Consider the following 16,597-nt stretch of genomic DNA (forward strand, 5'->3'; position numbering starts at 1 on the left):
ACCAGTGTCTTAAACTGGAGGCCAAACGCTGGCCCCTACATCAATATTTTTGAGTGCTAATCTTTATATAAATATGCACACTGATCAGGAATGCATCCTTTTAAAAAAGAGTTATTTATTTATTTATTTATTTGAAAGTCAGAGTTACACAGAGAAGGAAAGGCAGCGAGAGAGGTCTTCCATTTGATGGTTCACTCCCCAATTGGCCACAATGGCCAGAGCTGCACCGATCTGAAGCTAGGAGCCAGGAGCTTCCTCTGGGTCTCCCATGCGAATGCAGGAGACAAAGGACTTGGGCCATCTTCTACTGCCTTCCCAGGCCATGGCAGAGAGCTGGATTGGAAGTGGAGCAGCCGGGAGAACCAGCGCCCACATGGGAAGCGGCACTGCAGGCAGCGGCTTTACCTACTATGCCACAGCGCCAGCCCCTCTTTCGAAGTTTTTATGTCCATTCTCAACCATAGCCTTTAAGAAGGCAGAAAGTATCTCCATTTTAGATTAGGAAACACCCAGAGCTAGAGAAACAGTCTATCCAAAAATCTAACTTTCTTGGTTCCTAACCCATTTTCTTTTCTGCGTCTACTCTAAAGCATCAGACCAAATGGAGGTTCTCTGGTGTTCTGAAAATTGGCCATTAGTTATAACACCTACCCCAGTGCTTTTCTTTAAGTTGGCTGTGACATAAAGAATATATATTCCGGGCTGGCATTGTGGCACGGTGACTTAAGCCACAGCCTGCAAACGATGGCATCTCATAAGAGCGCTAGTTCAGGTCCTGGGTGCTCCACTTCCAATCCAGCTCCTTGCTAATGTGCATGAAAACAGCAGAAGATGGTCCAAGTGCTTGGGCCCCTGCCACCCACGTGGGAGAGCTGAATGGAGTTCCAGGCTCCTGGCTTCAGCCTGGCCCAGACTTGGTTGGTCCAGCTATCTGGGGAATGAATCAGGAGGTAGAAGATATCAGTCTGTCTCCCTCCCCTGCCCTCTCTCTGCCTTTCAAATAAATAAATCTTTTTTTTAAAATGCATATTCAGTCCTGGCCCCTGGCTTCTGACACAGAACTAAAATCCTTATAATTTCCCGAGTGATGGAAGTAATAGGTCTTAATACCAACTGCCTGAATCCTTTGGAATTTTGTGTATAAGAGAATCTTTTGGTCTAATGATGTGACTTAATGGGCTTCTGAAAAGCTTCAGGAAAGGAGATGTTCGCCAGAATGATCAAGGCTTGATTAGAAGCTCATAAGTTTCAACCCCAGCCTCCTTTGCCTTGGGAGAGGAGAGGGCTCGAGAGTGAGTTAATAATCAGTCATGCCTGCGTGATGAAGCTCCCATTAAATTCTTCCAACTGTGAGGTTTTATGAGCTTCCAGGTTGGTGAACTCATCCGCATGCCAGGGAAATGATGCACCCCAACTCCACAGGGACACACGCTCCTGTGGACCCCACCCTATATACCTCTTCAGCTGACTGTTCATCTGCATCTTTCCCATAGCCTTTGTAATAAGTCAGTAAGAGAGTATCTTCCTGAGTTCTGTGAACCATTGTAAGCAAACCATTCAACCCGAGGAAGGGATTATGGAAACCACCAATTGGTAGCCAAGTTGCACAGAAGTGTGGCTGACCTTGAGCACCCTCTACTTGGAACTGGCTTCAGAAGGAGGGGGCAGCCTTGTTGGACCTAGCCCTTTGTCTGTGGGATCTGTGTTAACTCTGAGTAGTGTACCAATTGAATTAAATTGTAGAATGCCCACTTGGTGTTCCCAGAAAATTGGAGAACTGTTTGGTAGGAAAACCCTCTAATTTGGTGTCAGAACTTTTGTAAATAAAAGAACCAGTTTTCATTATTAGCATATCCTTTTCTGGTTCCCTGCAACTGTCATTATCATCCTCAATTCTTTTTTTTTTAAGATTATTTATGTATTTATTTGAAAGGCAGAATTAAGAGAGAGAGAGAGGGAGGGAGAGAGGGATCTTCCATCCACTGGTTCACTTCCCAAATACCAAATAGCCATAACATCCAGGGCTGGGCCAGGCCTCAACCTGGAGCCAGGAGATTCTTCTGAATCTACCACGTGGGTGCAGGGGCCCAAGCACTTGGGCATTTTCCATTACTTTCCCAGGCACATTAACAGGAAGCTGGATCAGAAGTGGAGCATCTGGGACGCCAGCTGAGGCCCATCTGGGATGCTGGTGCTACAGGCCCTGCCTTAACCTGCTATGCCACAGTGCCAGGCCCAATCCCTTGAGTCTTGCCAGGCCCAATCCCTTGAGTCTTTGTTTTATCTTTAGCTTCAAAGACAACTGAAATTATCAAGTCTTTATTTGTTGGTTTGAAACTTTTATGAAGCCCTCTAACCTATTTTCTAGCATGTAGACATTGTAAGACAACATTTTTGAAAGATTTATTTATTTATTTGAAAGGCGAAGTTACAGAGAGGCAGAGGCAGAGAGAGCTTCCATCTGCTGGTTCACTCCCCAAATGGCTGCAATGGTGCCCATATGGGATGCCGGCACTGCAGATGGCAGCTTTACCCGCTACACCACAGCACTGGCCCCATAAGACAACTTTTTATACTGAACCTTGGGTTTGCTTCATTGAAATTTGTAGTTTGATACAGTTCGAAGAAGCAGTACATTGGGAATCAGGATTATATCTAGTCTCAACTTTGTGGGATTTTAGGCAAATTATTTTATTGCTCTTTATTCAGAGATTTTACTGTCAACTTTTGAAAAGTACATCTGCTGCTTTCTGCCTCCCACTGAGAATGTACATCATCTCCCAACTCCAGCCCTCTGATTGTCAGGAGTGCACCATCATATGTGTGTTAGAACCCTCTGGGCTGCTGGGATTTCAAAAAATGTTGAGTCCTACTGATTTCAAAGCTCTTTTTTCCCTCTCACATTCTTATTGGAAGTTTATCAAATCTGAGTTACCCATAGGCCAGTGTAAAATTTGCAAATATTAACTTCTCAACAGAAGTACTGGAGAGGGGAGGTATAACAGTACATGGTTTATTAGATAATGGTCAAGATGTACTGTTTGATCCCATGTCATTGTAGATCATTATGATTTTCTCTAGTGCAGTACAAATTCCAGCCTTCACCTCCTACAGTCCACACATTATTGTTAATGACATACAAGAACTTGTTATAGTTAGCAAAACTGTATTCTCCATAAGGACAATGGCTAGCTCTGGTACTGCTCACCATTGTCCCACTAGCAACAGTATCTGGTTGCTAATAGCCATTCAATAAATGTGCAGTGAGAGATTGAATTAACCAACAACTTTGGAGAGAATAAAGACCTGTAGCCAAAAAACTGTTCTGTTGACTTTAGCATACCCTAGGTGTGCCATGCAGAAACAAAGGGATGAAAGAAGTTCCTCTTTGGTGAGAATGAATGATTAAGAAGTTTGAAGCTGACTCAAGACTTTATTGGCACAACCCACTTAAATTTTAACTACTTGTGGCAAGATCAGTACTCTCTTGGAAGTGAGAATTCTGCTCAAGCAGTTATCTGACTGAATGAGCTCACTGAATAATGAAAGATCATGTTCACTGGACAAGAACAAGTTACAGAACAGCTACTTTTAGAAAGGGTGGCAAGGGGGGCCAGTGCTGTGGCGTAGCGGGTAAAGCTGCCGCCTGCAGTGCCAGCATCCTATGTGGGCGCTGGTTCGAGTTCTGGCTGCTCTGCTGCTGATCCAGCTCTCTGCTGTGGCCTGGGAAAGCAGTGGAAAATGGCCAAAATCCCTGGGCCCCTGCACCCACATGAGAGACCTGGAAGAAGCTCCTGGCTTTGGATTGGCCCAGCTCCAGCCGTTGCTGCCATTTGGGGAGTGAACCAGCAGGTGGAAGACCTCTCTCTTTGTCTCTGCCTCTGCCACTGAAAGCAAAGATCTGAAGGTCCAGCTTCACAATGACCTCAGTTTCCAACCTTGCCCCCAGCTAGGGTTTCTGCCAGGGCAACGTGAACTCTCCATTGTTACATCCAGATTTGTCCAGTCGTTCCGGCCAAATTCATTATGTTGATTTCAACTCAGCTTCCAAGCTATCAAAAATACAGCATAGTAACCATCTCCTCCCCCAGGAGCAGGTCATCTACAAATTTATGAAGTATGCTTCTGTGATTGTACCTAAGTCACTGGTTTTGGATCTGGGATTCAGGGAGTGTGGAATTAATTCATCTGGAGCTGCATGTGATATTTGGTGTGTTATGGTATTTTTCAGTGGAAAGGAGTCCAGAGTTTCAGCCAATTCTCAAGGTGATCTGTGACCTCAAAAAACATTAAAACAACGAATATAACTATTCATCACTATTTTGAACAGAAGGGCTAATCGGGACAGAGCTCTGTAAGACTGCCAACAATGCCTTTGTTCCTAGTTGCACCGATCCATCTGAATTCGGGCAGCATAGCGGACTATTACATAGCAGTTTTTTTTTTCTTGTGACTTGCCTCTACATCAAATGGAAGGGAAAATGAATTCCAGTTACGTGGGCATTCAGGTAATTAACATTTTATATTGTTGGTGAATAGTTTTTACTCTCTAAACATTATTCTTAAGACCTTCATCATTTTGTTTCCTGTACCCATCAGACACCATGTATCATAGTGTTGTATTAGTCTGTGAATAGAATTATAGGTGCTTCAAAAATTCAAGAGATTGGCTGAATATTGACACATCAAAGAAAATATATAAGGGGCCAATGTTGTGGTGCAGTGCATTAAGCCACTGCCTGCAATGCCAGCATCCCATATGAGTATGAATTTTAATCCCTGCTGCTCCAATTCTGATGCATCTTCCCGCTAATGTGCCTGGGAAAGCAGCCAAAGATGGCTCAAGCACTTGGGCCCCTGCCACCCATGTGTGAGACCTGGGTAGAGTTCCTGGCTCCTGGTTTTGGCCTGGCCCAATGCAGCCATTTGGGGAGCAAACTAGCAAATGGGAGATTCATCTCTCTCTCTCTCTCTCTCTCTCTCTCTTTCTCTATCTTCCTCCTTCCCTCCCTCCCCCCTCTCTGGAACTCTGCTTTTCAAATAGATAAAATTTTATAAAAAGAAAATACATAAGTCAAAATTTGCTATCTCTTCTCTCCATAGCTCTGGACAATATAATGTTAATTTCCATTTCAACCCACTTTAAAACCTATAGATACTATACCTCAATCATTATATGGCTATAATGTATATAGAAGGGGATTTGCAGTTTAAAATCCTACATGAAAATCTGGATGTGGTAAGAGAGATTCATTACTTCCTTTGGAAAGGATTCACCTTGAAGGAAGGCAGACACAAAAAAGAACAAACTGTATGATCCCATTTCGGCAACACTAATCTCTAGTGATGAAAGACAGATCAGTGGTTGCTTAGATCCAGGGTGATGGTGGAATTGCACGAAGAGGCATGAGGGAATGTTTTCCCTGATGGAAGTGTTCTCTATCTTGATGGGGATGGTGGTTTCACAAGTGTGTCCATGTGTCAAAATTTGTCAAATTGAACACATGAAATGAGTACTATTTCCTATACATAAATGATATGGCAATAAAATTTTTATGAAAACATTTACCCTAGGAGTCATTTAAAATGAAATTTTATTGAGTATTATTTATTGAGCCTTAAAAGATTGATTACACAAATGAAAAAAGTAAGTCTACCTGTAAATTTTTTCAAGGTGGGATGAGGATGAAATATGATCATGAAAAGACTTTTAAACAGGTAAAGAGGTGATATCAATGCATTTTAGTTAATATTTAGTGTTCCTACAAAAATGGTATGTCTTCATTAATGTGAAGGGTACCAACAGTGACACAGATCATTTAAATAGTCGAGATAATCCAAAATAGATCTTAAATGTTCATTTAAAACACTTTCTTAGTCTGCTCCTTCAGAGTAGCTAAGATCAGACACAACTGATAACATAATAGCTTATTCAAAGCCAAATTCTACATCACCTATGATATCAACACTTTGTATTCACTGTGGGAAAGCGATTTAAAATCATTTACCTCTACCTTATCCGGCCTTTAAAAGTTGGGTGATCTTTTGAAACTTGTTATGCTTAGATATTGAAGATGAATGAGGGTGATTCCTTGGAAAACCTAACATGACACATGAGGTGTCAATTATACGACCTTGTTTTAAATGCTGTGTAACAATTACCAGGTACCCTTTACTAACTCTCCTCTGTTGTTTTTGGAGAACTTTTTTTCCAATCAATGAGATAATGCTGTTGAGTTCTCTTAGTGCTAAGTGCAAAAATGAATGGGGAAGCCTGACAACTCACCTAGAAGTGATATTGAATTTCATTAATGCCACCTTGTCATGTACATATGTGGAATGTAACCAAGTCGAGCTAAAAATAGAGAAAAAAGATTTTATGAAATATAACACAGATGCTGATGCAAAATTCTTTCAACTGAGTTAGAAATCACTTGCCTTGTCATGTGTAATGCATGCATGTTAGTTACAGTTGTAAGTACTCTATACTAGTCATACAGGAACCCTTGCATTTATTTAGTTGCTATCTTGACCCATTTGTTTTGGAATCATGGTAAGGATGAGCACCTTGTTAGAAGAGGGTTGGTCAGAACTGAGAGAGGACATGGGGATTGGTTAGGGGAACTGAATTCCAAACACCAGTAATGGGTTCCGCAGTGATCATGAATGATGCACTTGGGGCCCAAGCCTATGGCTTGACCACTCGCTTTTTCTCATCACGCTGGGATTCGGCTGCAATCCCAGGCTCTGGCTCCAGCACTGGTTCTGGCTCTAGCTCGATCTCAAGCTCAGGCTGCAGAACAGGCCCCTGTCTTTGGACACCTTCTGGCCCCGAGGCCAGCTCATGGTCTGGTTCCATGATGGTGGCAGGGTCGGTCTCATGAGTGGAAGGTGGCAGAGCTGCTTCTAGCTGAACAACGTCTTCAGTCGGCATGGCTTCAGTCCCTGCACGTTGGGTTTTTTGGGTCATTGGTCTGGAAGAAAGAAATCCCAGAAAAGCCAAGTTAGCAACATCCTAAGTCTAAAATTTCACTCTGTAGCTCCAATGACAAACGTCCCAAAGCTACTCAAGTCATCTGTTATGTATGATCTTCTGACTCACTTTCATACTGTTTGTGTCCCTAGTGGGATTGAGAAAGCTTAGGTCTTGACAATGAAATGAAAGTTCAAGACATACAGACTAGTGTTTAACAGGTGGAAAACTAATGTCAGGATGAAAGAGTCTAAAAATCTAAGGCGCTTTTTGAGGATCAAATGCACAGTTCTGATGCATCTGTATCCCCCACTCCATCTAGCACAGTAGTTGGCACCTGCTCAGTACCCAATACATACATGGGGGAGCAAGGTGATGGAAGGGTGGCAAATGAACAAACGTGGTCTCCACTAGAGAAGAAATAGAAGAGTGGTTAATAGCATGGGCTGTGGGGAGGCTTCACTCTGATCCCCATGGGCTCTAGGTACTTGTCCTTTCATGGCCCTCTTATTCCATAAAAAGTATTTAAAATTATTAACGACTTTGCAAAAATTGAAAGAAACAATAAAAAAGGAAGGAGGAGCATGGGCAGGAGGGAGGGTAGGGTGAGAAGTATCACTAGGCTTCTAAATCTGTATATATGAAATTTGTTTTCCTTGTATAAATTTTTAAAAATATTATAATGGTTGGCATAAAGACAAGTACGTTAATATAGTAACACATTTTCCTGAACCTAAAACAGTTGTGGTGGTTCAATGAGTCTGTTATACATCAAGTGGGTAGAACAGAGTTTGGCACAAAGGACTCAGTAAATGGTGGCCTTCGTGATTCTTTTTGTAAAAGCAATGAGAGTGAAGAAAAAGCTGCTTCTGATATTTCTTGCTGCAAGGAGCGCTGTGTAAAAGAGACAGGCCAGAGAAATATTTGCACTTGGGTGAAGACAACAAAATAAGGGCTTACTCAAGTTCTGTGGTGGCTTTAGTATTCCTCTTCCTGTCCTTGGCCTTTGATTTGTTTCTGGCGAAGCATACCACAGAGGCGATGATGGCAGCACCCACAAGGGTGCCTATTAAGGCACCGATGATGATCCCAACTTCCGGATCTGGAAGACACGAGCCGATAGTCAAGCGGAATATCCTGTCATCTGACACATGTGTGTTTGTGACTAGTGGGGGAGGTTTGGGACATGCACATAGCAGGAAAGGGACTTGCATACGTGAGTTGGATTGCAAACTCCTAGAACTCTGCCAACTGGGCTCATTGTGGAAGACAGCTTGACTTGATCGTGCAGCTTAACCCCTGGCATTTACACTCACGATGAAAAAAAATATATATGCCCGCCCTGGGGAGGCAGGGTTGCTTCCAAAATGGGGTTTAGGGAAGTCTTCAGTGTACATTCGCTTGAACAGAGAGTGACACCATGGAGTGACAGTGAGTCCCTAGAGATATGCCTCTGCAATAGGTCCCTCTCAAGACCATGCTCATCAAGGAGCCTCACACCTTCTCCTCAGCAGGAAGGAAATGCCCATTTCCGTAGTAGACAAGCAGCTGGTGAGAAAAGCCATCCAGCTGAGCGCAACGCCTCCAAGGTGGTGTCCCTGAGAGACCATGTCTGGGGAGGAAGCCAGCCCCCTCCCAGGCTGCCTCCCCTCCTACAAGGACAGACAGCTGATGTCTTGAGAGGAGAGGCTGGGTGAGTCGCCATTTCTTTTAACTGTTCATGAAGAATTTTTTTTATGATTTATTCATTCATTTGTAAGTCAGAGTTACACAGAGAAAGAGAGGCAGAGAGAGAGAAATAGAGAGAGAGAGAGAGGTCTTCCATCCGCTGGTTCACTCCCCAATTGGCCACAACGGCTGGAGCTGCATCAGTCAGAAGCCAGGAGCTTCTTCCGGGTCTCCCAAGAGGGTGCAGGGGCCCAAGGACTTGGACCACCTTCTACTCCCCCCACCTCCAGGCCATAGCAGAGAGCTGAATCGAAAGTGGAGCAGCCAGGACTCGAACCAGCACCCATATGGAATGCTGGCATTACAGGCAGCAGCTTTTTACCCGCTATGCCATAGCACTGGCTTGTTCATAAAGAATTTAAGAAGTCAAATACTGCTACTGAGCTTCTAAGAACAATAGCAGCCCTCTGCTCCATTCCTCCCTGTCTCTGAGTCTCGTTCACTGGGGAAAACTACTCCTAACCTTAGTTTGAATCTTCTGGCCCTCATCTTTCTGTTGATGCTTGTTCTGATGCGTCCTTCCGTTTCATCACTTCCTCCCGACTTCCTACTCTGGAAGTTGGAGATGAACTCTGTGACACCACTCTCCTCATACCCCATCATATTCTCCTCTAGAGTTAGTTATATCTTAACTTGTCCTTAGAGTTTCCAGGATTCTGACTAGGTAAAAATGTGTTCAAAGCTGATTCTTCCTTGTACAACATTTTTTTGAAAATTTCCCTGAGGTTAATAATCCTCATTAATCCCAAATCCTCATTTGGGGATTTGTTGAGATACTTTTTAAAAAAATTTTTTTAAAGATTTATTGATTTATTTGAAAGTCAGAATTACACACAGAGAGAGGAGAGGCAGAGAGAGAGAGGTCTTCCACCCTCTGGTTCACTCCCCAATTGGCCGCAACAGCCAGAGCTGCGCTGATCCAAAGCCTGGAGCCAGGAGCTTCTTCTGGGTCTCCCATATGTGTGCAGGGGCCCAAGAAATTGGGCCATCATCTACTGCTATCCCAGGCCACAGCAGAGAGCTAGATCGAAGTAAAGCAGCCAGGACTCAAACCGGCGCCCATATGGGATGCTGGCACTGCAGGCAGCGACTTTACCCGCTATGCTACAGTTCCAGCCCCTCTTTTTTTTAATGCATCATCACTCATCCCAAAATTTCCAACAAAACAATTCATTTCCATAGATTTGAACACATCAGATTCTCCATTTCTTCTGTTTTCCCCTCAAACACATCCTTCCTGGAATCCTCACTCCCTCTTCCCCCACATGGCCTGGTTGCCCTCCTGCGTCTGCTCTCTCCTGTCATCATTTGGCGTCCATATTTTCTAGACCAACAGGCTTTGCCAGTTCCTTCAAGATCCAGTCCAAGAGGCGCCATGTTGGTGAGGCCGGCCCCAGTTCTTTATGCATCATTGTTAGTTCATTGGTGGCCTATAGACCCTGCACAGGCCTCTCCCAGAGCATTTAGCATGTTTCCCTCGTTTATTTATTCTTCTAGTTGAACTGTGAACTCCTTGAATGTAGAACAAAGATCTTCCTTAATTTCTGTATCTGCATCACCTAGGATGGTCTTGGCACATAGTAGATCCCCAATAAATTCTTGAGGAAGAAAGAAAGGGAGGCAGGCAAATGCTGAGTAGCACTGGAAGGATTAGGAAGGGGGTGGGGCCCAAGCCCCAGTCTGATGGGTGTCTGTAGGTGCGGTGTGAGTATGCATCTGGGAAGGCAAAAAGAGATTGGAGGAGACCTGAAGAAAGACAGCAGGAGTGACTAAAGGAAGATGGCTGCAAGTGAGAGGAGAATGAAGGAACAAGCTTCAGGGTACACGAAAGGATGGAAGCCTAGCTTCACCCGGAGAGCTATGTCATCCCAGGGAACCTGCTACCCTTGGAAAGGGCTTATATTGAAACCCAAATCCCAAGTAAGTTAGAAGACAACGCAGAGACAAGATCCCAGATGTTGATGAAATGATTCTCGAGAGGTGAGGTGAGACAGCCTTTGTAAGGGTTTCTCCTGGATGGCCCGGCTAGAACAATTCCAGAAGCCTTAAGGCTTATGCTTAGGGAGTAAGTAAGCACCTTTGAATGGGAAGATTGAGGTTCAGAGGCATCCCAGCTCTACCAGCTACTTCCTGGGCAACCCTGGGCAAGTCTTTGACCTTCCTGAGCTTGTGTGTCCTCCTGAGGAACGAAAGGCTACCGACTGGATTCTATCCCCTAGATAGCGTGTTTGGAAAGATTGAGACAATGCTCACCCAGCACGCAGCCGACTGTCTGGCATCCATTTTGTGCTGCACAAATACTAGCTTTGGAGGTGTGTGTGATCACTACTATTCTTATAAGAGGCACCTCTTAAAGCAGTCAGGGACTGGACAAGTTTGCAAGCCATGTACGCATCACATAAATAGCTACAGTGTCATCTGGACCTACCACCAGCATCACAGAGAGAAATTCAGTCCAATATGATCAATAAGCTTGCTGTTTTACATATCAAATAGCAAGGCCAACTTCCTAGAGGTTTTGTGACGCTTAAACAAATTGCTTTTTGTAAAGGATCTAGGGCAGTGTGTGGGATACATTCAGTATTGTCTAAGCACTAGACAGCGGGATGGTCGTTCATCATATCAGCCTGTAAATAATGCACACAAGACCCTCGGAGAGGCAGGACTGATTAGCCAGAGATCCCGATTCATTTACTTGGCTGACAGGCCCAGGCCCCATAACTTAAGGAGGAAACTGTTGAAGTTGTATAGTCAACTCACGTGAAGAGGTTAGATCAATTTCACAGGAACTGTTGCCAAGCATGTTGATGGCAGTGCACTGGTAATAACCTTGTTCAAAATTTGTCAGATTGCCGATATCCAAAATCCCAGTGGCTGGGTCTGTCGAAATCAGGAAACGGACTTCTGAGATCTCTCGTGAGGGGCTAGATCACATCAGTGTGACAGAACACGTGGCACCCGCCCACTTCCCCACAGTGGTCTCCCCTCTGTTGAGGCATCCAGGGTCCAATCTGGCCCCTCAGGACTGTTCCCAAGGCAACCCACCTGGGACCATGCCTATATTCCCCTCCGTATTCACCACCTCTTGCTTCTAGAGTAGACCATACCACACTCATCATGCTGGAAGTTGTTCTTTTTAAATCCCACCCCATCCCCCAGCCACCTAAGGGCAGATCTCCCTGGACAAGCAAGGAGCCACACACTCATGCTGTCAGCCACACCCCAATGCCAGGCCTTCTCGGGAGCCGCCAAAGGCTGTACTTACTGAAGCTCTCTTTCACTGGCACGATGTTTGTTCCCTCAAGTTTATACCAGTAGTACACAGGGGATGGTGTTCCAAGTGCAGAGAGACATGAAAGAGAGATAGCATGGCCAGCTTCTGGTCTTCCTTGGATGCTACAAAAGGGCTTAGAAGGTTTGACTGTAAAGCAATGACAAAGAGTGAAATTCTTGCAGGATGAATGCCAGTCTCTGACAATTGCAGACACTTCCTCATTTACATTTTGCATAATATATATTTTTAAAGAAATCTAAAAACCCATTGGACAGTTTTATGATTATACCACCAGGTGGCAGTAAAGCACTTCAAGTGCAGGGACCTCTAGCCAAGGCTATTAAGATTCAAATAGTGTCTTCTCTGTCTGCCTCCTCCCCAAGTCTACAACCACGAATTTTGGCATTGTATCTAAAAACATGCCTTTATTAAAACAGCCAAATGTGGGCCCGCCATTGTGGTGCAGCAGGTTAAGTTGCTGCTTGCGATACTGGCATTCCATATCACAGTCCTGGTTCCAGTCCTGGCTGCTCTGCTTACAATCCAACATTCCTGCTAATGCACCTGTGGAGGCAGTGGGTGGTAACCCAAGTGTTTGGGCCCCTGCCACCCACGTGGGAGATCTGGATGGAGTTCCAGGCTCCTGGCTCAGCCCTGGATATTACAGCAACTTGTGAAGTGAACCAGCAGATGGAAGACATTCTCTCTCTCTCTCTGCCCCCCCTTCAAATAAATAAATAAATAAATCTTTAAAACAGCCAAATGTAAGCAAACACTGTGAGAAGCCTGTCATGGCGTGGCTATCACAACACGAAAACGACTAGGAGCATAGTTTATACTTTAAAAAGCATAGTTTTAAAGGAAAATAGAACCCTTAAATACTTTGAGGTCACCTGTTCTTTTGCAAAATTGGTTTTTTATTGATGCTGTACTATTCTTTTCCTTTAGGAGGTTGTTTTTGTTTGTTTGTTTGTTTGTTTGTTTTAGCTTTTATTTAACTGCAGGTGGCGCAAAACAGATGGAAGGTTTAGATGTGCCCGCGACCCTCAACAGTAGGGGAAGCCCATTTCTCGGGGCGGGGGTTGGGGGTGGGGCTGGGGAAGGGGCGTAGCTATACAGCGCCGAGACCTTCATTCATCTTTCCCTCTGCGCGCATTTAGTGATGTGCCTTCTGTGTGCCTGACACTGCACCAGGCCCCAGGAGCCCAAACGCGCATTTAACACCATTCTGAAGTGGGATGGGGGAGTGCTGAGAGACGACGTTAGAGAATGGTAGAGGCCACATCCTGGAGGGCTACTGAGAGCAGAGGGCCTGAGGAAAGAGCCAAAGCAGGGGAAGTGGTGATCACGGGCATCTTAGCATTTTCCGTGGATTAGCGCCAAGACAGGCGTGCCTGAGCCAAGGAAGGAGAGGAGACAAATTCGAGAGGTATTGAGAAAGTAGAATCAAGCAGATGGCCACCACCTGCATATGGAGGGGGAAGCCGAGGGTGGGGCCCACGGGGAGGAGTCCGAACCGCCAGCCCCAGCGATAAACAACGCAGGAGGAGGAGCACGGGCTAGGGGCGAATGGGGAGGCGGGAGGGGCGGTGAGGAGGCTCTTTCAGAGGTGTCTTCCTTTGCACAGCTTATTGGACCCTTAGTTTTATAAACAGACAATGATCTCAACTTCTGTACTTTGAGACTCCCCTTTCTTATCTTATTTTGGATATGAAACTCCCCAGTGGCCTAGGTTTTTCTGACCTAGATGAGTTAACCCTTAACTGCTCTGACCGCTCAGCCCTCCAGCTCTTACTTGGGATGCAATAGTTAAGAGCACTGCTGTGGATCCACATAAAATCCTCGCTCTGCAACTTTACCCCTGCTGTGTTCAAACAGCTTACCAAACCTCAGTTGACTCATCTGGAAAATGTGAATAAGAGATTAACCTCTGGCTGATCCAAAGATTAAATGAAATAATTTATATAGGGCTTTGCATATGGAATTCTTATTGGCCATGGGCAGAACTAATTCCTTTCACTAAAGTTAATCTTCCAGGGCTGGCATTGTGGTGTAGCAAGTAAAGCTGCTACCTGTGTCCCTGGCATCCCATATGGGTGCTGGTTTGAGTCCCGTCTGCTCCACTTCCAATCCAGCTCCCTGATCAAGCACCTGGGAAAGCAGCGGAAGATGGCCCAAGTGCTTGGGCCCCTGCATTTGCGTGGGAGACCCAGATGAAGCTCCTGGCTCCTGGCTTTGGCCTGGCCCAGCCCCAGCCATTGCGGCCATTTGGGGAGTGAACCAGCTAATGGAAGCGCTCTCTCTCTCTCTCTCTTTCAAATAAATAAATCTTTTTAAAAAAGAGAAATTAATCTTTCACTGACATCCGCTCTACACAGCCATCTCAGATTCTAACTGTTGGTACACATGAGTGAGAAGACATAGCTGTAACTCTTGCAATCCTTCACCACCACCCCTTTAAGCAGGTGCCCCTGTTTGGGACAGGCATTTACCAGCATGGTGAAGATGCCACTTGGGATTCCCACATCCCTTATGCAAGCGCCTGCATTCAAGTTGGGCTCCTCTTCTGACTCCAGCTTCCTGCCAACACACATCCTGGGAGGTAGTAGGTGATGACTCAAGTACTTCGGCCCCTGCCACCCACGTGGGAGACCAAGATCAAGTTCTGGGCAAGATTGACTTTATGCATTTGGGGGGTAAACTACTGGAAAGGAGAGAGCTTTCTTTCTCACTTTTTCTGTCTGCATTTCAAATAATTGAATAATTTAAAAATATGTCTTAGTTAAAAGAAGTCTTCTTCTACTTACCTCTTTATTCTCTCTTCCTTACCAATGATTTTTTTCAGATGGGAGCGATGTGTTGCATTTGCCTATCCTAAACTAGGCGATCTAAGCAGAAGTCTATTGCAATTACCCCTAGATTTAGATACTGCTTTAAAAAAAAAGATGGTGATTTTACAACCTTCATAGCAGATTAGAACAACTGCAACAGAACATCCGATGGAAGTTTTTCATCACAAAGTCAGACACCAGGGCTTGAACTAAGTTATGGACAAAACCCTAGGATGACTTGCACTTCTTCCTTGAGCCCAGATTAAAACTCGAGTAGGCATCTTTTCCTTTTTTTTTTTTTTTTTGGCAAGCACCTTTTTCTCCTTTTATTATCAAAACACGCAGTGAATCACTTTGAGGCAAGTCCTACACATATATATTTTCTAGAATTACTGAATCGGGATCGAGCTGACACTTCATCTAGTTAAAGTCCTCGGTAGAACGGGGCGTTTTAATGGCAGAGCCATTGATCTACCCTTTAGCTTTATTGCTTTCAACAGGATTGAGCTGGGAGGAAAAGGCTCACCTCAGAAAATAAATGAAAACGCTCTGGTGTGTTCTCAAACCCCCTCTAAATGAATCACTTTCTTTTTATGTGCCAAATTGCAGAAGGTAGATGATACTCATTCCAAATGCACACAAAAGAATTATTCAAACTCTATCTGGCTATTTTTCAGAGATTCATTTCCCAGGGTTGTCATACCTAATGGAAATCTCTCAAATGAATGGCCGTGCAAACCGCCTGGTCCTTTTGCTCATGGCTGTTTCCTTCACCTGCATGGCGCTTGCTACCCCAGCCTCTAGTCCGCCCGACACCGCGCTGGCACGCCCTTCAAGATTCAGCACAAAGTCACTTTCCCCGAAAAGCCTTTTCCAGCTCTCTCGGCCTTTTCCCTGCACCCCCCCACCCCCCACCCTGCAGCTCGCCACAGAAAGCTCTCATGTCACATATCTGTCTGCTTGACCAAACCAAAAGCTCACAGGGTTTGCACCCTACATTTTACATCTTTTCCATCTCCGTGGCTTTAGCACAGTGCCTGGCACTTGTGTCCAGGGTTTGCCAAATGCATTTATGAACGGACAAGTGAATGCACGGGGCTAACGTCCATCGCTACGTGATGACGTGTCGCTGAAAGACAACGTTGTTAGCAGAAGACATCTTTAAGGAAATCGCGAACCCACTCCCCACAATTGCTCTCCCTTACTCATGTGGCCTCACCTTGCTTCTGCCCAAAATCAGGGCAAGCAGAATGGGTGAGCCTGGAGAATGCGATTTGCAAACCTACAAACAGCCTCGGCAGTTGTTAGAGAAAACTAGTAGTCTCAAAATTTCCAGAGAGCCTGTTTGTAGGATGTCTTTGCTCTTCATGCAAGGAATACAACTGGGGTTTTTGAGAGCTCCCAAACAAGAAAACTCACAGACTCTTCTGCTTCTTGCCTTGCCTGGATCCTGGTTTACAGAAAAGAACCAGGATGCCCTCATGGTGGGAGCTATTTGATGCCAAGCCTCAAGAGAAAGAACAACTTAAAATGGAAGTGGCTCTCAACTTTTTATGGCGATGGCTTTGGGATTCTCTGAGCTCTCAATTTCAGAAAATTGACCTTCTTGTCTAGCTTTATGTCAGGGCTATTGCCGTGCCCTGGGATGAAGAGGCTTAGCCTCTTTAGATTATTTCTGGTCAGAACACCCCAGAGACAGAAGGTAACAGAAAATCATTAGATGATTAATCTCTCACATTTGTTGAACATTTAAAAACCCTATAATCTCCGGTATCTCATTTGATCCTCATA

At 44.8% G+C, this 16,597-nt stretch overlaps 1 protein-coding gene across 2 annotated transcripts in view; it reads right to left on the reverse strand.

The window, feature by feature from the left end:
• Nucleotides 1–5,576: 5,576 nt before the first annotated feature.
• The window catches only part of VSIG1 (V-set and immunoglobulin domain containing 1), a 37,451-nt gene continuing 26,430 nt past the window's right edge, over nt 5,577–16,597 (reverse strand). Inside the window, exons 4-7 of one of the 2 annotated variants that reach the window (XM_008272858.5) lie at nt 11,967–12,122; nt 11,462–11,581; nt 7,934–8,075; nt 5,577–6,974 (exon numbers count right to left, since the gene is read on the reverse strand). In XM_008272858.5, coding sequence (XP_008271080.3) covers nt 6,689–6,974; nt 7,934–8,075; nt 11,462–11,581; nt 11,967–12,122 — 704 coding nt within the window. In that variant the 3' untranslated portion in view covers nt 5,577–6,688. The remainder of the gene's footprint in view (nt 6,975–7,933; nt 8,076–11,461; nt 11,582–11,966; nt 12,123–16,597) is intronic. The other variant, XM_089323736.1, reaches the window with a different exon arrangement.

This window comes from Oryctolagus cuniculus, chromosome X (genome assembly GCF_051225735.1).
Source record: "Oryctolagus cuniculus isolate XC-2025 breed Fujian yellow rabbit chromosome X, ASM5122573v1, whole genome shotgun sequence".
NCBI lineage: Eukaryota > Metazoa > Chordata > Mammalia > Lagomorpha > Leporidae > Oryctolagus > Oryctolagus cuniculus.